General features: G+C 31.7%; 1 protein-coding gene across 1 annotated transcript in view; it reads right to left on the reverse strand.

Annotated features, from left to right (window-relative positions):
- Window positions 1-2,563: 2,563 nt before the first annotated feature.
- Window positions 2,564-23,609, reverse strand: part of LOC132738986 (tenascin-like) — a gene marked incomplete at its 5' end in the record, with an annotated part of 66,913 nt that continues 45,867 nt past the window's right edge. The window contains 18 exons of the mRNA XM_060726624.1: window positions 2,564-5,356; window positions 5,891-5,918; window positions 6,518-6,652; window positions 7,138-7,214; window positions 7,408-7,522; window positions 8,176-8,301; window positions 8,628-8,804; window positions 10,357-10,426; window positions 11,846-11,941; window positions 12,611-12,753; window positions 14,218-14,349; window positions 14,799-14,954; window positions 16,116-16,308; window positions 18,215-18,402; window positions 19,384-19,482; window positions 20,151-20,348; window positions 21,993-22,295; window positions 22,878-23,180. Of these exons, the coding sequence (XP_060582607.1) occupies window positions 5,194-5,356; window positions 5,891-5,918; window positions 6,518-6,652; window positions 7,138-7,214; window positions 7,408-7,522; window positions 8,176-8,301; window positions 8,628-8,804; window positions 10,357-10,426; window positions 11,846-11,941; window positions 12,611-12,753; window positions 14,218-14,349; window positions 14,799-14,954; window positions 16,116-16,308; window positions 18,215-18,402; window positions 19,384-19,482; window positions 20,151-20,348; window positions 21,993-22,295; window positions 22,878-23,180 (2,702 nt within the window). The remainder of the gene's footprint in view (window positions 5,357-5,890; window positions 5,919-6,517; window positions 6,653-7,137; window positions 7,215-7,407; window positions 7,523-8,175; window positions 8,302-8,627; window positions 8,805-10,356; window positions 10,427-11,845; window positions 11,942-12,610; window positions 12,754-14,217; window positions 14,350-14,798; window positions 14,955-16,115; window positions 16,309-18,214; window positions 18,403-19,383; window positions 19,483-20,150; window positions 20,349-21,992; window positions 22,296-22,877; window positions 23,181-23,609) is intronic.

Consider the following 23,609-nt stretch of genomic DNA (forward strand, 5'->3'; position numbering starts at 1 on the left):
CAAAGCAAATTCGTTTTTAAAAATTTCGTCCATATATACTATAAATATAGTAAAGGTAGAAAGGTTCGCCAGCGGACCTACCACCAGGCCTTATGTTACCTCCCAGATCTTTGTTAATTGTCAACCAATTTTCACCAAATAAAGTGCAATCTACGCAGAAATGATTTCTCTTTCGAAAAATGTACAATATTAGACCAGTTGGTACGACAAAAGATGGAATTTTAAAGCGAAAATGCACTTTTTGTCTAAGTCGGCCGTCGCTTGACCGAGCCGAAAGTAGACGATTTTGAACATTAATCGATCTTTTTCTTAATAACAAACTGATGTCAGTGCATGCAAACAGTTGAAACAGAAAAGGCAGCTATAATACTATCGCTTATTGGTCCAAAGTTAATCCAAAACGTCTGTAGGTACGCACTTTCAGTAGTTATTTGCACTTACGTTTTAAATTTCCCGATATTACATGTATACAAATCCTGACCCGGATGTACCTGATGCGTACCCCATTTCGCATAATAAAGATTGAGCGAAGCAGGGTACTAGCGGGAACCGAGCATGCGTACTTTAAATATCCGGATCAGGATTTGTATACATGTACAATGTCGGGAAATTTAAAACCAATCGTAAGTGCAAATACTACTGAAAGTGCGTACCTACAGACGTTTTGGATTAACTTTGGACCGGTAAGCGATAGTATTATAGCTGCCTTTTCTGTTTCAACTGTTTGCATGCACTGACATCAGTTTGTTATTAAGAAAAAGATCGATTTATGTTCAAAATCGTCTACTTCCGGCTCGGTCAAGCGATGGCCGACCTAGACAAAAAGTGCATTACATTTCGCTTTAAAATTTCATCTTTTGTCGTACCAACTGGTCTAATATTGTACATTTTTCGAAAGAGAAATCATTTCTGCGTAGATTGCACTTTATTTGGTGAAAATTGGTTGACAATTAACAAAGATCTGGGAGGTAACATAAGGCCTGGTGGTAGGTCCGCTGGCGAACCTTTCTACCTTTACTATATTTATAGTATATATGGACGAAATTTTTAAAAACGAATTTCCTTTGTTGATTTATTGAAAATAAGATATTTTAAAAACATTTTGAATGAAAAAATATTTTATTAGTGAAAAAAAATATTTATAAAAAATAAGTGGGCGTGGTCATGTACATGTATACTATCCAAGCCACGCACCGATTGCCTGTGTGAACACCGACCTACTTTATATGCTTTTATCCTCCCGAGGCTGCCGTTTGCGCCATTGCATTCTGCAGCTGACTGCTTGCTATGTAATCTGGCTGTTACTGCCAGGCAACTCTCTAGCATATGATAACCAAAAGGAAAAATGCTACATGTATTTGGCACGGCCATAAACTGTTACTAGCATATCTCTTGTTGCATTGTCATATATTGTGTACATAATTTGTGTTGTCATAATTCGTGTCTCATTGTCAATTTGTCACATCTCATGTCGCATTTTAACTCGTGTGGTATTTTAGGTGTCGTGTTGTATTGCCATAGCTCGTGTCACATTGTCTTATTATTTCTTGTCGCATTGTCACTTGTCGCATGTTAAATGTCGTGCCGAATGCTTCCTGTCATATTTCATATCATGTATAGCGTCTGAATATAATGCGTGCTTAGCCAAAACCATAGACTTATAATAATGCGTGCTTAGCCAAAACCATAGACTTATAAGTGGAACATGACAATGCAATACAAAATATGACATTATATGAAGCAATGTCGCGTGATTATCATGCATATATTTCAGTAAGACGGTGTTCGTCCATCAGTTATTTCGTAATTCCATACCATTTCTTCCTAAACAAAATCTAAATAAAGTTTCAGGAATGTTAATTGCATACAAAAAGTTAAAATGATGTATAGACATACCATTTTCGTGAGTATTTATCTTATTTAAATACAAACTGCACATTTCATAAAGATGAAATTTTTGGCTTAAAACGTTGCTGTTTTAAAAACACGTTTCACCTAGATTTATTCGTTATCAAGATTAATGATCTATTTTTTCACCGAGCTAAACGGATTCCATCAAGGTGACATCTAATGATTTCTCTCTGTTCATAAGTTAACCGCACCATCTGATAATTGTGACTAATAAAAAGAAATTACCGAAATAATCTATTAAAATCATCATCAGGACGTATAATTTTTAAAATATAATTTTTGACTATTTCTGAAGACAAATGAGAAATTTTGGAGTGTCATACACTTGTACGTCATGAGTACATTGTCCTAAGAGGACAAGACTATCACTGAAAAATGTTGTACAAAGGCAGTGGTTCATATCATTTCAATGATTTGATAATTTATGAAACACGAAGGGCTGTTAGAGGTATAGTGAGTGTATGTTTGCTTATCTAGTGATTGTTGTTCAAATCCTTCTGAGGCCACAGGTATGTTTCTCTCGCCACGTGGGCTTGATAATGATTTCTAGGTATCAAAAAAATCCGAAATGGGATGATTTCTCGGGGGTGGGGGGGGGAGGGGTGACAACAAAACAAATATTTGAAAACCACAAACTCAGTTCTATTTAAGTTGATCATGAGACATTATGGGAATCTTTTCCGCTTGACTGATAATCATCGAAACAAACAAAGTTTTAGAATCAATGATGCTAAAGGTACAATGAAATATGACAGCACTGGGATGAAGTATGGGAAACAATTCAAAACTTTCAGCCGCAACACAGCAATTAACAGCTACAGTAGTGAATATAATTTTTTTAAGCGTAATAACACAAGTCAACAATCTTTAATCTGAGACTTTTAGATTATTTAAAATCTTTATCTCTGTTTCAACAATCTACGAGTTATTTATATAAGAGCTATATCTTGCATTTTTATGTGACATTAAATATTACTGAATGTCAATAAACATAATTCTAACAGCCAAAATAAAATGAAAACAACCACAAAAACAACAACAGATGTCAAACCTTAAATTGATATGACAATAAAATAAACAAGGTAAAACACGGATAATAAAACAAACAATAGTTAAATTACAATAAGAAGAAATGAATGCGCTAGAATTGATATTACCTCGATCTGATCGTGGGTGGAGTGATAAGCATATGCCACTTAGTAGAAATCGCAAATAAAGGACAACTATATTATTAACCAAGTTAAATCTGACAAGGTTTGGCACAAATTCTCTTATTCAGTGAGTTTCATCAACAAGTTTCATCTTGATCAATTGACATACATGTATTCATATCTATTAATTTAATTCTAATGTCATTCGTCATACAAGGAACAGTCGAAAATAACATGATTTTCAGTTTCAGTAGAATGTCAAAATGGAAAAGTACTGTTTTTGATACTCAAATCGTCGGCCCTATTAGTTTCAATTTGAATAGGCGCAATCGAACTTTACAGTATGCAGAACGATGGAGAGGGGACATAAATATGTAATGATTATAGTGCTATGAAGAAAGTTTTAGTGATACACAGTTAATTGTAAGCTTGTTTCCTTCTCTACCACTAATACTGGTGGTCCAATTAACAGTTTCAAGATATTCATTAATGAATTTTCTTTTCATATAATTTATATGACTCTATACCTTCTACAATGTATGATTAGAAACATGAACATTTTTGTGGAATCAATTAATAAATCACATTGAGCTAATTGCTTCTTAAAAGAAAAGAACTAATTTTACATGATGTACGAGCTTTTTCAAATGCCCGAAACTACCATTCGTTTAATGAAATGGTTAATAAAATAAAAATGGGAGACTGTCATGCCATTTCTCCTTATTTCGCAATGTGTTTATTTATCGCAATGTGTTTATTTACCGACGCAAAGAAAATACCTAATTTCACTTTTCTAAACTGTGTACAACTTTGTAACTCTTATGTTATCACATGAGGTTCTATGAAGGAAATCGTCAGGAATATAATTAATATCATATGTAAATTTTACAAGGCCCTTATTCCCAACCTACAATAATCCCAATCCCCCGCCAAAAGTGTACGTCCGATGTGGTCAAATTGATAGAAATCTTGAACAAACACGAGAGGTCGTAGGGAGACTCGTCGAACCATAAATACGAGCCCGCATAGATATATATCAGTATAAAAATTGAAAAGCCTAGCATTTAATTTAAACCAAATGTTGTTTTTTTGCGATAGACACGCCTTCATTACTGATGTTATAGTAATTTCACCACTATCACGATCATAAAATGTTCTCTAATATTTGTTACTGAGAAGCGCCGCGAAAGGTCCTTGCAGGTACAATCAACGAGATTCAATGGAAATAGAACATCAAGAGACTTGGATAACTTTTTATTATACACGTGTTTACATTTTAACAATTTTGAATATACTCAACCATGACGTATTGCCAGTACAACATTTAACGACACTCCGTATCTCCGTATCACATTCGTATAAAATGATGATTTCTGTCCGTCGGGTAGTATTCCTGAACGTGATGCATGCAGTTAGTTAAAATGATTTCGTCTAAAATGTAAGGTTTGTAATGCCATTAATAATTACGTTGATTGTATTAGTATAATACGTGAAAACAAACCACGAAAGAATTATTTATCGATGTTGCTGGTAATACATAAGATACATGATCCAATATTATATACCTATATAAAGCAGATATTTAATTGTTCTTGAAAAAGAGTAAGTATTCATCCTATAAATGTTCATAATCATTTACAACTTGAATACCATATTTTTACAAGAAATATAAGAAGATCAATATGATTCCTTGCTACTGTTTTTATAAATATTTCGATAAAATATGTCAAATGTGCCAATTGTAGACTCACATTGGCAGATAAATATTGATGTGTTATGAGCATTTGGTCTTGCATTTTATACTTCAATAATAACAATTAAACTGTTTGTATTATTAAACTACATTTCTTTATTGAATGATGCTGACCTTTGATACTTAATCATTAAGTAATCATTTGTGTACTTTGAAAATGTATTACATAGTTATGTCAGGAAAGGAACAAATATAAACCTAACAAGTTTTCGTGACTAATACAAAATTTTTGATATAATTGTGCAATTATAAAAATCAAAATATATACAATATATACACCTACAAGTATGTTTCGTAATATTATGTTTACATAAGCTAAATGAAAAAAAGTTAAAGAGCCGATTATACAAGAAATATCCAAACACAGCAGTATTATGATCATGGTCTAAGACTTTCATATGTTGTTTTGTCTTCTCTTGCATTGTCATCGAGTCTGGAATATACGTTCTCAACTTCTGAATCAACGTTTAAGTTACCCGATGTATTTGCTGTACCGAGCATGAATGTTTCATTCTCATACGTTTGATTTTTACGATTCTTTCTGAAATTTAAACAATGTTTTCATCATAAAGCAGTGCTGTTGGCAGGTCGTTTTATTATTTTTATTATTGTTTTTTATTTATTTATTTTTTTAACAATTTACCAAATATTTAACATACACTAAGTGTTTAACTAAATGACTGATATATATTTAAGATGTAAGAATACAAATACACATTATGTTATCATACTTCTTAATCATAAATCATTGCTATCCCGCTTAATTCAATGAAAATAGCATCGGATCTGGTCCGATCTTCGGGCGAGGCGATATGTCATCGTAAAATTGATCTTGGATATCGAGTCTAATGGTCATTTGACTCGAACCGATGATTCTAAAATCATGTTGTATTAGTATTTGGTCACACGTGAAGAACTTGCTAACATTTGGTTAGTTATCCAGGGGACTGACTGCCGAGATATGACCAAATATGTGTAAAATTGCCGTAAATTGCACACAGAAACAAATAAACATAAATCAATAATTTATCATACTTTACTTACTTAAATCAATAATTCATCATACTTTACTTACTTATTTTCAAATTTTATTTCTTGTTCATCTGGAAAACATAAAGTATAAACAGTTTACACATTTATCACAGCGTGAAATATGAGTATCCCATGTGCATGGAAAATGTTTTTCAAAAAACAATAATCCTTCCACTCGTAAACATGATAATAAATATCCACACACACAGCTAGCATACAACTACATTATAAACTTCCTGCCTTATAAGATGACAAATATGTCTTGATATGAAATCTAATGAAACACACCAAACTCGACAATACCGGTAGAACATCAGTATAACTAGTGTGAATTTGTTTTCTTATTCATATAGGCAAAGTCGACTAGTTTAGTTTTAGATTATAAAATACTGATGGATAAAGACCTGAGGTACCCCATTGTGCATTATTTTGGCATAAGCGGGAATCCGAGTAGAACCTGCGATTTTCCGTTAGTTCAGTGCATAAAAGACAAGAAAGTACCTGGCGAATATTAAAACCAACAACATTGTGGGCCAAGTGCTTTCAAGTCAACGAACTAAACCACTCGTGCTCGAAAATAAGAGGAGTGAAATTAAATTGGCATTATTGTCTTTTCTCTTCTATTTATCACATTTATCATGCAATTTTCTATATCTTACTAATGTCCTACCTTTCGCTCTATACCTTCTGATAAGGTAAGTTGCATAGCCAGCATATAATAGAAGAATGATGATAATTAGGCCAAGTACAACTCCAACGATGACAGCTTGTGAGTTGGTAGTATTACACTCGGAGCAATGCGAATCTAGATATGCACAATAAATTCATGTTTCAGGTTTGAAAATTTAAATTAGAAAATAAGACTGGTCTGCTTTTCTTCCGATATATTTTTGAATATGAAAATCAATTAATTCATTTTATAAGATATCAGAAGATTTCCCTATATAGTGTTTAGTAGTCTGACATGAGACTTGTTTATAATGTTATATGAATATCTGCGACGTTTTGAAAGGGAAATAGCGTACCCTGGTAAAATGATTTTATCTACCAAAGTTCTTGCGATCTGATATGTTGCCTTTTACAAGGCGTTCTTGGTATACTATCTATTGCTTTTAAATACCAAATAAATAAATAAATAGAAATAAATAAATAAATAAATAAATAAATAAATAAATAAATAAAAAATACTTGATTGCTTTGAAATACAAAAAAAAAATATTTGGTGAACATTTATATTGAAATCTATTCATGCCGATCATTTTGCACCAACTATCATGTTTACAAATTCACCTGCATTAGCCGTTGTAAAAGGTCCATACTGACGACTGTTAAGACATCCTCCATTTGTACACGTAAATGCTACAAACCTGTTAGCAAAAAATCAAGCAATGTATACAAATTGTTCAATACTTAGTTTAAACTATGGCAAACACTTTTATTTATTTACTTTTTTTAAAGAGAAAAACTATTATGTGGGTTATCTACAAAGTATCTACTAGTATATATCAATATCTTTTGAAATATTGGATATGTAGGGTTTTAATAAACATAGTCCAATACTTATAACTTGTCCCTGGTTGAAGAGGTCCATTACAAAATTCATCTGGCGAGACATTTGTACAATCATCATTGCCAACAATGTACTCAATATTTGTTACTTCCCGTTTATTTCTTCCTAAAAATGAACCATAACAATGTACTCAATATTTGTCTCTTTCTTTTATTTCTTCCTTAAACTAAAGCAATCAAAGTCATACGAACATGATAAAATCAAAACCGCAAATAATTAATTAGCTCTGTTTCTGATTTTTATTTATATTTGCATTGTTTTAAACAAGAATATATCTGATGGATTCTCCCGAACCTGCACATTAAAATAAACCAATAAAGGTTGTGAGAGGAAACATGAAAATATCTAAGGTAGCGAACTTGATTTTAGAGACAACACACTTCTTCTCTCTGGTGTCTATCACTGCCATGTTTGATCTTGGACAACTCACTTTCTCTCTTCGGTGTCTATCACTTTACGATGTCATAAATTAAGTAAGAATGATAGCTTTTATACAGTTTTACTTACAATTCTCTATTACTGTGTGAGAATTTAATCAAATCCCTTAAACCAAGTGTTCAACTACTTCACGTCCTGCTTCTTTCATTCAATACATCTTGTCGAAACTTTTAAGCATATACAAGTATAAGTATTACGTTTAATCTCATTTATCTAGATGTATTTACTGCGATAACATAAAATATCCTTGTTATCAAAAAATGAATGATACGTACGCGAATTTTAAAAGTTGCAAAATCTAACTGAAAACTGCAACATACCACATGTATATTGTACAGTAGCCTTATCTAGCCAGTCAGAATTTGTCGCCCGATATGACGTCGAACCTTTCTTTGATGCTCCTGCCCAATTTTCCATTGCATTCACATCCGTTATTGTCATTACGCCTTTAAAAATACCTTATAAAATTTTTAATGAGCTTACATCTGAGACAGATCATAAGGACTTGTATAAATGGTTGTTTCATTACCCGATCCGCTCGGCGAGAGTTATATAACAAACTACTTGTACCCTTTAGACAGGACCATTACGGATATGGGCCCTAACAATCGAAGTGAAGTAACAAAAAACATATTATTATATATCAAATCACATTCCACAGTGTTGTGTAAATTTTTAAAGTTCCTTTCTGTATTTTTTTTTGAAATTTCATATAATCTGCAAAACTTGCACAATCATTGTTTTTTTAATATCTACAAAAGGAAAATATTACCTTCAAAGTCACAACTGTTAACACACACTAAGATTCCAGTGGTTTGTACTTTGCCATTTGTAGATTCTTCAAAAAACTCCCGAACTAATGTTATCGTTATTTGTCTTTCAGTTACAGTCTTCTCTCGTTGTAAATCGATAACATCCATTTTTAAACTTTCCTCGATGTTTAAAGGAACTGAAATGACAATTGTTTTCTTATAGTATTTACTTCAACAGATTATTACCTCGTACCACCAGATAAAGTATCTTTATAAATAAAAAAAAACCTTTAACATTATATCCTTAATTTAAATATGTACAAAGAAGTTCGAAAAAGATTTCATTTACTACGACACACATTAATAGTTATTATGACAGAAAGAACCAAAATAATAACAAGATATATAATAAATAATCAGACCATTTATTCCTTTCACAAGTAACACAACTATTTTATTCTCTCTCTAAATTTTATTAGTGAGATATGTTTAACACGTTTTCAAAAAAGTAGTTAACTACTAGTTAATAAAGGCAAACAGTGATCACATGTGTTCCCTCATGGTAGCCAAATGCATGTTGCAGCTACTGTGTAGCAGATGACACATACACGATTTACAAGATAAAGCGCAATTTTTATTTAAGGGCCATAACTCGGCCAAAATGATTCAACCAAAAACCCCATGTAATGTGAGCAGTTACTTGAGTTACCAATCAATCCTGTCAAACTTCATTGAAAATGAATCAGTGGTATAACAGGAGTAGTCCGGATAAATTTTGAAAAGGGCGTTACTCTGACAAAAATCATCGAATCAAAAATTGTTGACGAGATGCACAACTAGACATTGTAATGATCATTCTTGAAACATTTTGATGAAATTCTACTATTTGTTTCTGAGGAGAAGTTGAAACAAGCTTCTGTGTAGCTGGCATCACAAAACCCAACTTTGTTATTGAAAGGCCATAACTCGGCCAAAAATCATTTAAGCAAAAAACCTGTATATTATGCGCAAGTACTTGAGATACTTATCAATCCTGTAAAGTTTCATTGAAATTGCATCAGTGGTAGAAGAGAATTTGTTCGGGCAAACTTTAGAAATAAAAATAATTCAAGGGCAATAACTCAAAAGAAAAATCATTGAGCCAGAGAAAGCCGATGATCTGCACAACAAAAGTTATTATTGAACAATCCTGTAAAGTTTGGATTAAATTACATTAGTAGTACAAGTATTTTCTGGGGAGTAGTCCGACAAGATTATGTTTAGCTTGCAACACACGAAAAGCAAACAACACATATTTTTTACCGAAGGGCCATTACTCAGTCACAAATCACTCAAAAGGAAATCCCGTGTACTATGCGCAAGTACTTGAGCTACAATTTAATCCTGTAAAGTTTCATTGAAATTGCATCAGTGGTATAGAAGGAGGAGTCCGGACAAACTTAAAGAAAAGACAATTAGAAAGGGCCATAAATCTAACAAAAATCATTGAACCGGAAAGTGCCGATGATATGCACAACTAGACTTGGTACTGATCATTCCTGTAAAGTTTGGATGAAATTGCACCAGTAGTTGTTGAGGGGAAGTCCGGACAAGTTTTGTGACGGACGGACAGACATACAGACAGACGACGGAGTGATCCCTTAGTCGCCACTACTCTGTAGAGGCGACACAAAAAATTGTGATAGCCATTAATTAATTGTTAACTCCAAAATGAAGATTTAAAAAGGCTAAAATATCTAAGTAACAAACCTCCTGGAGGAGCCATTTTTGTAACCATAATGTGTTCTCCTTCCATGTTTTGTTCATTTATTGCATAAACCTACAACTTAAATATCTCAGATAATTTTGTATAACTAACATTTTCCCAACTTGAAGTTATAATTTATAAAAAGAGTGCATTTCCGGGAACAAACATAACTTTAAGGATTAAATCCCCTTGTTTTTTTTTTTACTGCCCCAAATTTATTTGATAAAGAGATACTTCTCATTTCCCAAACTAACAGAAAGACCCAATATTGGAAGAAGTTTATATTAAGAAAATATTCCTTTGAAATACGAAACAATATTTCTCTGATATCAATAATAATGTTCTTGATTAAGAAAACAATATCATTATTGTAAGTGTTTTAACATTATTTATTTGATGTAAATGTAAGTTAAAATTTATATTTTTTTAGTCTACGTAGCTAGAGAAAAACTTTTGGTACCCCTCTTTGCGTTACTTAAGGTACGAGCAAATCCCGAGCGGTGAGGGGAAAGATCTTAAGGATCTTAACCAATGAGCCAAGAAAGTTTTGATTAATCTCAGTATATCTATTTTATCAATAAATCAAACAACATAGATTGGAGTTTGACTCAGTATTATTTTGACATCTTTGAAACAATTTGACAATATTTTTTTTTGTAATCAGTTACATGACTACACATTAAATAATCTGTCATACATGTAATATATTGCGTTAATATAAATACTTTAAGATCAATATTAATTACTTATATAGAAGACCTATTTTTATACATAATACAAACAATTATCCCTAAAAAGCTCTATTTACTGGCTTTAAGCAGCAATAATATTTATTTTTAAATGATAAATATTTAAAGAAAAGCTCAAACAAATGAACTTATACCTATACTTAAAAATACAAAATAGTACCCCAAAATTAATCAAAATTGAAAATACTACGATTCTGAATATTTTGCTGTTTTATTACCTTCCTTCATACCCATAAACATCATTACTCACACAGACAACTCATGTAATGTTAATGATGTGCAGAAAATTGATCTTTTTTATATAAAAACCAAGCTGTAGGTTCAGAGGAAAAGAGCTTTAAGCCATGTTTACTGTATACTTCCATGTGCATAAGATGCGCCTCTAAATGCTCAATATCTAAACTCTGGTTATTGAATAATTACTCAAGTGTTTTTTTTATATAATGACAATGACCCAAGGAAGTTAAAACCTGCACTCTCATTATGCATAAAGTTTTCTTCCAAGAAGTTTCAATTTCTTTCCATCGGCTCCAAAGATACAGAGCGGATACGAAATATCAGACGGACGGTCAACCAAGTGCATTACAATAAACACAGAGAAATAGTTTCAGTCTTTCACATGTGTGTGGCGTATTTCCGGAAAATCACATACGTTTTCATTTAATTTTAAGAACTTTTTTCTTCTATATAGCTTTCGTATTTCTTAATAAGGTAAGCAATTGTATTTTAAAAGTTCATTCACCCTAAATGTGTATTTCTCTTCTGGCACTACATATACCGTTTTTGTGTAAGTATAACCTGGATGATTCTGTTGGAAATTTGTTGTCGCCGTCACATTCTTAAAGAAAGTAAAGACACTTATTGAGCATATCTAGTAATGTTTTAAGACTTGGCAGTAAAACAACTTAAAGAAAATGCAAGACGTTGCCTGTTATCTTGGCACAAAAATATTCAATAAAGTTTAAAAGAAGTCCCTATTTGATAACAGGATTTGAAGGAAATTTACGTTAACAAATGATGGAAAAATTGAGTTTTTCATATTAAGATATGGAATCATTTTTTTTTCAATTTCATATTTGTTATTTATAAGGCGATTTGTGCTCACTTATGATAAAATCATACATTGTACAACATCATCTTGAACGTCAAAATCAATAAATGAATAGCTGGCAGTCATGAGATTATATTACAATGTTAAATTAAATACGGAATTATATTGTAAGTGTACACGTACGACTGTAAAATATATATTGGACGAGACACTAGCCGAGTCTGATATAGGTTTTTCTTAACATAATCAGTATTGTTCTACACAGTGTATAATGGCCAGAGCTTCACGTGGTTCAAACGTTGAACAATTGTTATATATGTAAAATTACAACGTGCATTTTGAATAATACAACGAAATTCATGCGCAAAGGATTTTTAACGCATTTTTAATTTAATATAGGGCATACATTGTTGAAGTAAAAAACATAAAGACTACCTTATGTATACAAACACATACCCCTGGTTCATTGTTTTCGAAACGGTAGCTTTTGATGACTCCATTTCTCTCTAATATAGTCGGCATTTTCCATGATATCTTCATTTTTGTAAAGTCTTCATCGGGATGTGGTTCTATAGAAAATTCGGAAACTTTGCCAGGTGCTAAAAATCAAACACAAGAATACGTAAAGTTCTATATCTTGATGCTATAATTACCAACATAGGTTTACATAGCAATTCATATTTAAGTTTGCCTTCTACTTTGCATATAGAAACATTTTCCGTTCTTGGCTATGCCAAAATATGCCCCGTAATCATAAAGATAAGTTATATCATAAAGTTTTTATATGATAAGGTCGATATTCAAGTCTATATATGTGACTAATAGAATAGTATTACAGCTATTATTTTATAATATGACCAGTATAAATTCTTCATTTGATTCATTCTGACAGTCGTCTGATAACTCCTTTTACGCAAATTATAGAATCTTAGACCTTAATATCTGAATGGCAAACACATTAATTATCCTCTTTATACCTAAAGTGTGTAAAAGTTTATTCGGATATAAAGATTCCAATTATCGTATTTTTCACATCTGCATCTGTTTTTAAATGAAACAAAATCATGTTTGTAGTCAGCCGATTAAAAATTTTATTCGCATTTTAAATACCTTACACGAGTAACTTCATGTAAAATGGTAAGACGGGCTTACATAAAAGCTCGAGCAAGGCTAGGAAAATATGCTAAAAATGTTTATTATGATAGACAACAATGAAGTATCTTATGCAACTGTTTCTAGGTGGACGTATAAATTTAAAAATAGGCACGAGTCAAAGATGCCTATAAATCTGGTAGAAGACGTGCCATAGTTACTGTCAGAAACATTCATAAAGTCATGCTTATCATTTACATAGATGTCAGACTTTAAATAACAAAAATAGCCAATATTGCAGCGATATCAAAAGAGCCAGCTCATACGATTTTGAAGAATCACCTGAAGGTGAGGCGAATAACGGCTAGATATTTTTGCTAACATGTGACAGGGAGAAGGAGCACAAATGTGCTCAAATATTTCTTAAAATGTCACGAAAGTTTCGGAAGTTATATGATTTAATACCAATGGAACTTTTGTTAAAATTCCTTTTTAAGAGGTCGTTCTGTTACATCCAAGTATTCTAGATACATCGTTTGAAGAATAAATGAGAAACACTTCAATAAGTTTTGTCCTTTGACTCGTAGGATAGGCATTTTCTGCAAAACAACGCTCCTGCACACAAACGTACTACTGTTATTGATGTTTAATTAAAGAAAACTGACTGCCTTCAACATCCATCATATTCGCTACCTAGGCACCCTGTGGTGGCTTTTCCCCTCTTTTCTAGACTACAATTATGTATTGCAGGTCATTGCTACAAGAGAAGAAATGCACTTGGGTTGGCCTTTTTTCAGTTATTGAAAGATAAACCTTGCATTAAACGTCAGAAACTTTGTATTGTTGTACAAGGAAATTATTGTTCTTCTGAAAAAAAATATTAATGATACTGCATTACATATTGATAAATCCTCGTAATTCAGACATTCTAGGATGATCAATTTGATATCAGTCCTGTATTCAAGGATTACCTGCAGGTGAAGTCCTGTACTCATTTGTCACTGCTGATTTACTGCTTCCAATTGATGTACTTGCCATCACAGCGACACTGTAATTCCAGTACTCTTGTAATCCGAATGCTTTGTATTCTCTCAAAGCAAAACCTGAACATTATTTAAATGTTTATGACAAGACATACAATTAAACACGAATACAGCGTATGGGAAAACTTTTGTATACTTGACATTATGTACATTTTTATACTGGCAAATTCAGTAGAATTAATTACATGTTTCAAAAAAGTGTCTGTCTTAATGGTCAATGACCAGAAAATGGAACTGTAAATGTTAAAAATGAAATATAAATTTTGCCTAAAATATAAATGATCGCCTTACTGTGTTTATCAAATGAACGTTGCTAATACATAACTAATCAGACATTTCCGAGGGTCATTTAAGTTAAAGATTATATATGTGAAGAAGAACTTTAAATTGACAATAATTATGGCAAATTGTAGTTATTTTGACATTTGTCTTCTCTCTCACTATTGACACTTGAATGGGCAAAACGTAGCTGTTTTGCCTACAAGAGAAATGAATGGAAATATACTTACCAGTAGCAGTAAAGTTCATTGACTCTGCAGGAACATCTGCTGTAAGCATTATAATATATGTTGTAAGGCCCGGCCTTGGTCCATTTATACTCCAAGTAATATCAAATGTTGTTGCAGTCATGCCTACAACTTTAACATTATATGGAGTCTGAGGAGCTGTTAAAATAAAATTTACTGATTATTTTTGTACAGTATGTGAGCTATTCTGTTTTTGCTTGGTGTATGTTAAATCAGATTAACATTCAAGAAATATTATTCATTACACATTTAAAACTTTTGTATTTCTTTTATACAGAATTTATTCTTAGTTAAATTATGAAGGAAGCTAAAAGCTTATAGATACACTATCGAATCCGTTCCTAGAAGCAACCAGATCTGAGCCAACCAACACTGCAAAGGTCATAATGCGACTTTTCAGCTTTATTGGCGAAGAAAGACTTCTCGTGTGCGTTCGTGCAGGAATTTGAGGCACAAAAAGGTTTACATGAAATAATATAAACAAACTTCTTGAAATCCTTTAAAAATTATCTTGCAGAAACGACTGATGTCACTAAAAATAGCTTTAGAAAAGGCATTACTCTATAAATGATAAGCTGATTGCAGCGAAAATTGACGTTGACCAGCATGTTGATTTAACATACATACATGCTTATGTTTCCACAATCACTAAAATCCTTCAAGAGATATTCAGTGGAAACCATTAATTTCGCAGAAAATGTGTTAAAAGGGGGCATTACTCTATTGATAAGGAGTTGATATCAGAAAATATCGAAACTAACATGTATTTTGATCAACATACTTAAAATGTTATGCCAAATATATATAATAATTGAAATTCTTCAAAAGTTACGCTGCGGAAACCAACTGTCAACGGACAGATGATGGGCGTTCGAACAAGATTTGTGACTTCTTTATTGTTCCCTCCATTGGTATTTTAACCACATAAAAAGAGCGTCATAGAAGCTTATGGAATGAATGACATCAACGCTTAATTACACTTACCTGCCACAAAGGTAATCTATAAGTGCAAATAGATGGACAGGTGAACGGACAACGCTTTCCTACTACAGTTCACCGAATGAATTCTTAATTATATTGAAAAAAGATGTGCAATAGGCATTTTATGACAAACTTCATTGCATTATATGTAAGAAAATGTTTCTTGGAAAAAAGACAAATGTCTTTTGTTCTGTAATTACGTAAGTTTTATCAATTTAACTGACCAACTATCAAGCATTTCTTTCTGCTGACGTGATGTAAAGTCAGACAGTTAACTTTGCATTATAAGGGACATAATAATTATATTATATTATATACCTTCTTCTTTTGTCCTTTGTGTCAATGTAGCAGGATGACCTCTCCCTTCGTCATTTATTGCTGTAACAGTAACTATGTAGTTAATGTCAGGATTAAGGATTGCATTGTATGACAACTGACTCGCTAACTCGGCTGAAGTTTTGTAGAAATCGGGCTGTTTATTTAAAGAACATAATCCTGAAACTTTAGAAGTCTGAAATAAAAAAATACAAATGACGTATATGTATTTTAATTGTGTAATAAATACTACAAACAATTCATACCATATTACAATAAGGTCATCATTACTTAATTCATGATTAAGTTATATTAATTGTGTTAAATTTGGGTGTGCCAATTATGACAATAAAGGTATGATTGGTATAACCTTACTAAGAAATGATACCTGACAAATATCTTCACTTTGCGCTTTTTACCTCAAATAAGAAGATTTGAAGCTTTTTCCATCAAAGTGACTCCCAGAACAAGACCAGTTTTGAACTATTATAACATTTTTACATGATACGATTAAATAACATTTTTGCTCTGACAAATATATTTTAAAAAAGCTCGTGAAGCTCGGAACTATTTTTTTAAATATAAGCAGTAGATTCTTACCTTGACAAAGAGAATGAAAATTTCTAATTTCATTGCACATCTATAAAATCTAAAAAATTGTTTCTTTTTATAGTAAAAACTGATAATATAATATAGCCAGGGTTAGTTTTTAGTAATTTTTGATTGAATAAATAAAACATTATCTTAGAATTTGATTTTTTAATGGTGATGTACTATGCCAGATCTCGGCCGGTAGATAGATAACCCAATCACGTGACTCAACCGAGACATCATTTTTCGTAAAATTGGTCCGACTCCAGACCATCATTCTATTTGAAAGACCCTGAGTGTTAATAACATTTTCCATATTATTATGCTTTTTATATGCTGTGAAAGGTTTTCGAGCTCAGATGACCCTTATTTAAACCTGAATTAGAAATCATTCAAAGATTTTTTCTGACCAATGTCAAGGATATTTGGGATGAAAATGTAACTTCTAGAGTGATAACAAAGTTTGTCCATTTTGGTTTGTGTTTGTTCATGAATGACCCCCAGGATGGGTCCAATTTTTATACTAGAGACAAAGTTTGAACATCTTGTGTGGATGACCTACAGATGTTATGATATACCAATTATCAAATCTCAAAGCCTCCTATCTTCAGTCACAAATAATTTTTAAGTTTTTAATATAAGTGTGTATATAATGAAAATAAATGACCCCGGGGGATCAAAATTGGACCCACCCCGCCACCAGGCAATGCCTTATCAAAAATATCAATGTTCTAAGACTTTACGTTCTTCAGAAGATTCTTTTTTTAAATTTCTACTTATCATACCTTTTGGTTGCCATGTCAACCACATTTCTGCAAGGAAAAAGTTAATTTTGAACAAAGATGCAAGCTCTTCTCAATGGAACAATTTTGCAAGTTTGGTTGAAATTTGACTGGTAGTTTTTAGCATTTTCTAAGTCCATTATATAATCTACATAACACGTACACACGCACACACGCATACACACACACAGAGTTGAATCGCTATATACCACCGCATCGGAGATGCTGCTGTGGCATAAGTAAAATTTTCATAATAATGCTCCTTGTCTTGGTATTGTGACTGGTTATGACAAATATTCCATAATTCATGTTGAAGCCTTTCATAGTTTTGATATCATTATACTTAAATTTTACCAAATATTCTAGTTAAAATGGTTCATCACTATTCAAAGATCTTAAATGTTTGAATAATGGGCTACATTGCAATAATTAAATAATGACTATCATGTTATCACAAAAGTTCACATCTGGGCACTTTTGGTTCAGGTGAGCTACAAGTAATACTGCTTCATGCAGTGACAGCAGACTAAGACTGTGTCTATTTTTGGCTATAAAGAGGCTATAATATAAACTTTATACCTGAAGGAATAATAAGGCTGCTTATCCCATCACGAGCCAAAATTAACTCGTGTATACTTGGTAAGCAAGATATCTATAGAAATGACATTTTGTTTAATTACAAATAAATGCACTATTCAATCGATATAAATCATATTTTAAAACCTTTACCGGAAAAGTTCCTGTACAGTCTGAGCATCTATAAAGAACCTCTTCTTTACACTTGTCTTGCTCATCCTTAACTTGCAGAACATATCCATAGGTCTCATCGCTGAACGTATCTACAGGTTTATCCCAAGAAATCAGAAGACTTCGACTTGTAACATCTGTTATTTGTAGATTTTCTGGCATAGCTGACACTGATTAAAATAGAAATAATCAAAGTTTCACATCCATCTCATAGAAAGGACTCATTAAGAACAGTTTGGATATAAAATGATAAGCCTTATTATATTCACCAATAAGTTAACTGTTCTACAATGGTCAAATTTTCCATAGTATAAACATGAACCATGAAAAAAAAATTTTTTTTTCTTTAATATTTAATTATCTCTTATATGAATATAATTATGTAATATCAAATCATTAATCTCACACTAGCAAAAAGCATACATATAAAACTTTGTTGCTGTTTTTACTAAACGTAATGTAAAACTCTATCAACAATTTTATATATTGTATAAACAGATCTTCCATCATAAACAAATTCACTTTAAACCTCAAAACTAGGGGAACAATATATAATCAAAATAGGTCTCATAACAAAATTTCATCGATAATCCTTGGCTAAAGATGGTTTATAAAAGAAAATATTATGCTATGCTATGGGTAATATTTAGACAATATCTGGATATTTTATCATCTCTAGCGACCTTGACCTTGCAATCTTGGTAGATACTCAAAAGACAACGCTTCATGCAAAATACCTAAGCTCTAGGCCTTGGGGGTTTTTCGGAGAAGATTAAAAAAAATCTTATAATTTGTCTGCATGAAGTCAAATTTTTTGAACAACTTTGGAAGCCCTTCACCCAAGGAAAATTCCTGCAAAGTTTGGTTCAATTTGGAGTTGCCACTTTTTAAGTTCGCAATATAATTTTTATAGCGTGTGCGTGCACACACACACACGCACACACACACAAACACACAAAGGTGCATTGCACAGATACTGCGGTTGCATAAAACAAACATTTCATATCAAAAGGAATCTTTTTTCTTTTTTAATATCTAGAATAAATCAATGTCAGTTTCAAGTTTTTTCAACATTCAAATTTTCACTTAGTATTAAATAATTGATATTCAGAACAAACTAATGTAGGTCTACGATATATCAAAATACATACTTCTAGCTTTAGTTTTACAGTTTGTGGATGTAATTTGTAGTGAACTTGTTGATTGTCCAACTTCATTCACCGTGTATATCTTAAATGTGTAAAATATTCCTGAAACATTAATCAGAGTAAACCTTTGACTATCAGTAGTCAATTTCAAGGATAACTCCTGAATCATGATATAATATTAATCACAATCAAATATTACTAAAACTTTAATCTTTTTTTATCAAGAAGCCTTCAGTATTAACTTTTTAACCCAGAAGATATTACATACATTTCTGAACTATTTCATTTTGCTTAGTGGAGTCCTTAGAAGAATTTGTATTTAGCACATTTATAATTTAGCAAATGGCAAATCAGTTATCATAACCATATTTCTTTTGTCTGTTTGTCATCAGTAAAAAATCAAAATTAAATAGCATTGTATTGAATTGATATCTTCATAGCAACTTAACTTGTGTAAAGATCTGGGTCTCTAAGAAAGAAAATACTGTGTTGTTTCAGTGTAAATGGCTAAAATAAGATAACATACTTGAGCATTATAAACCCTTAAATTTCATAACAAATATATTCATTTAGATATATTTCAATAATTTCTTTTTCATGCGCTGTTTACAGTGTATTTTGTATACTTTAAGAATGATATCTTTTTCTCTTTTCTAATCCCTACTAAGATCTTTGGTTTATACTGTCATTGTATATTCTAAATTTAGATGAGTGGACTATTTTATGAATAAGAACTTAAATTTAAATGTCATTTAACTTTAACATCTTACCACGTTCAAGATTTCCAACAGTTTTATCTGTTCGTGTCCCTGTTGAGGTGACATTGTTAAACACAAGACTACCGTGTTTATAAACATGGATGTTGTACTGTACTAAATCACCATTTGGATTTATTGGTGCTTCCCAATCAAGTGATATAGAACTGTCTGTAGGGTCTTTACATGTACCATTTATTGGTGGTCCAGGTGCTGCAATTAGATTCAAATCAAGTCAATCATTGTTACACTTTAATATAGAGAGGGTATTTGTTTAGTTCAATGTAAGATCGGAATATATTTCACCTTGTGAGCACCAAAAGGTATATCTCACTAGTGGCGCAGCCATGAGTGAAATATGAACTTTTGGTGATCATGAGGTTTGTTTGTTTGATTGGGTTTTACATCACACCAACACAGTATAGGTCATTTGGCGACGTTCCAGCTTTACTAGTGGAGGAAGACCTCAGGTGCCCTTCCGTGCATTATTTCAGTCACTAATGGGCACCCGAGTAGAACCACTGACGTTCCATAAGCTAGTTAGATAGCTTCCTCACATGAAAGAATCCAAAGTCCCTGGCAGGATTCGAACCCACAGCGGTGAGGGGCAAGTGGTTTGAATGCAACGACCTCAACCACTTGGCCACGGACGCCTTGCTGTTCATGTGGTGATATATATTTCGATCTTACACTAAACTAAACAGATTTTTAACATAATACTAAATGAAAAGCGCGCCAAATAATAATACAACATTATGTCATTTACGACGTCACGTTATAAAGTTGATTCCAGCACTGCGCACGCTGATATTTCACTGAAACATCATAAGGGGCAGCTTAAATTCAAAACAGTAAGTATTAAATTGATAATTTCACTGTTTCAAACAGTGAAATAATGGGTTTTATATTTCACTGATATATTTCTATAAACAACCGGAAAGCATGTAATGAATAGAGGATATTTGTTTAGTTCAGTGTAAGATCGGAATATATTTCACCGAGTGAGCACCAAAAGGTATATTTCACGAGTAGCGCAGCCACGAGTAAAATATGAACTTTTGGTCTTCACAAGGTCAAATATATTTCGATCTTACACTAAACTAAACAAATTTTCTTTTTATTATATGCAAAGAAACATTTTAAAAAGACATTTAACATAACATAGAATGAAAAGCGCGCCAAATAATAATATAATGTGACATCATTTACGACGTCACGTCATTAAGTTGGTTCCCAGTACTGTGCACGCTGGTATTTAACTGAAACAACGTTAGGGGCTAAAATTCAAAACAGTGAAATTATCAGTTTTATATCACTGATATATTTCTATAAACCACCGAAAAGCATGTAATAAACAGTTACATGATTTATGCATTATATCTTTTTGATAACAATACAAACTTGTGTCAGCTGATCTCTACTTGGAAAATATAAATTGAAGTAAATCAGTATTTCACTATCAAATCACATAATTTCAACCATGAAAAAAACCAAACAACTATTATTCAAATTATTAACTGAAATAAAATTATAAATATTAATATAAATATTATTATTTAGAATCTATCTAATATCAATAATAGAACTCTAACAGGCTATATTTGTCAAGTTCTTAAATAACATAAAGATGAAAGTTTATTCTTTATTGCTATTTACATTACAGAAATGGCAAACTTAAAATTTCATGGCATTGGTTATAGGTTAAAATAATGGGATACAATATGAATGTTTTTTGGAGCCTCCAGTTAACCATAATAATCATCATAATTATATACTGTACTGGTGTAATCAATAATTCTAAAGATAACATTGCATGGTATGAATATTATCTAAAATAAACTTAATATATCAACTTACATTTTGGAGTGGTTTTAAATTTCGAAGTAAAAATGTCACCCAGTACAGTCTTCCCATTATCAAAGTGTTCACTTTTTGCTTGTATTGTAACATCATAATTGTATCCATTCTTTAATCCTGAACTTGACAATGTTACAGATACACCGTTAACAGTCCTAGTAAACTTTACAGTTTCTCCATCTTTAAGTTTTACAATGTAGCCACTTTTGTAATCAGGGGCGTTATTCCAGGCAACTTTTATAGTACCACCACTGATATCTTTATCACTGTTTGACTCATCAATTCCACTTGTTATACTTGGTTCTGAAACAAGAAAATTAATTGTTAATAAAGTCTTGTTTTTTCTCTTGATGAAAAGCAAGCAATAAATAAATTTTAATGCAAAATTTGAGAATTTTAAGTAACAAAAAAAGGAGAAATATTTTCAAAATTTAAGGCACCAATTAGTAGTTAAACTCTAGGCAGTCATCAACTGACTAAAACGGAATGCAAGTAATGCCAGTTATTCAAAATCTTATTAAAAAAACTTTATTGCAAAGAAAAAGTCACATTTACACAAAAATAGTAATTTGGAGACTTTTCAGCTTTAGTGAAGTAGAAAAAAATCAAGAATCCTTCAGTACATTACTTCAGATATCTAGAACCTGTTACCAACATTCTGAAAGCTAGCTGTATTAGTTCCTCACATAAAATAATCTAAAGTTGCTGTTGAGATTCATACTTACAGAGGTAAGGGACAAGTAGTTTGAAGTTTAAACCAATGGGATGAAGGCATCCCTAAATATCTACTATATGACAGTCTTCACAAACTACTGTGCCTGTAAATAAAATTGCTATCATATGACAAGTGTTAACAACTACAATAATTTCAATAAAAAATCTTACTTGCAGCTTGATATCTAACAACTGATGTATTACGTGATGACCCTTGTTGTGTTTGATCGTTGATTGAGATGATAGTAACTGTATAAGCTCTACCAGGATCTATTCCTCTTGTCATTGTGTATGATGTACGAGAAGAGTCTAGGTCTGCTGACTCATTGTTTACATTGTTATTGTTGGTTGGTCTCCAGGTCACTTTAAATTTGTTGATGAACTGTTTATAGTTCTGGGGTATCGTCCAAGTAACTGTTATCTTATTAATTTGTATTGAACTGAAGCCAACATTGCTCACTTGTAGATCTGATACTGAAAAAGTGAGGATAAATGATGAGAATAAATATTTCTTCACAATGTCAAAACTTTTTTAAACCACTGTTAAATGTTTTTGAAGACCATATAATTGTTCTTAATAGAAGCTAGTACTAAAATGTAAATAAAATAACTAGCAGTCTCTACATATGCTTCAAGCATATCTTATAAGAAAGCAGTAAATTGAAATTGTTACCTTTCAATTTATCTAGTTTCAATAAAATAAATCAAAATATATAGCAATATAGATATATAGATATAGTAATTTCTTCTAACATTTTTTGATAATTTACTTTTGTATTTAAAGTTTTATAATTTTATAAGAAAAAATATTTGTATTATCAAATGGTGTATGAGATTTTCAATGAAAATTTGTGCCAGTACTTTATTTTAGTTTAGATCTTATTTTTTTGTTTGTTTCATTTT

This window comes from Ruditapes philippinarum, unplaced genomic scaffold, assembly GCF_026571515.1.
Source record: "Ruditapes philippinarum isolate M1 unplaced genomic scaffold, ASM2657151v2 ctg2380_1_1_1_1, whole genome shotgun sequence".
In the NCBI taxonomy this organism is placed as follows: domain Eukaryota; kingdom Metazoa; phylum Mollusca; class Bivalvia; order Venerida; family Veneridae; genus Ruditapes; species Ruditapes philippinarum.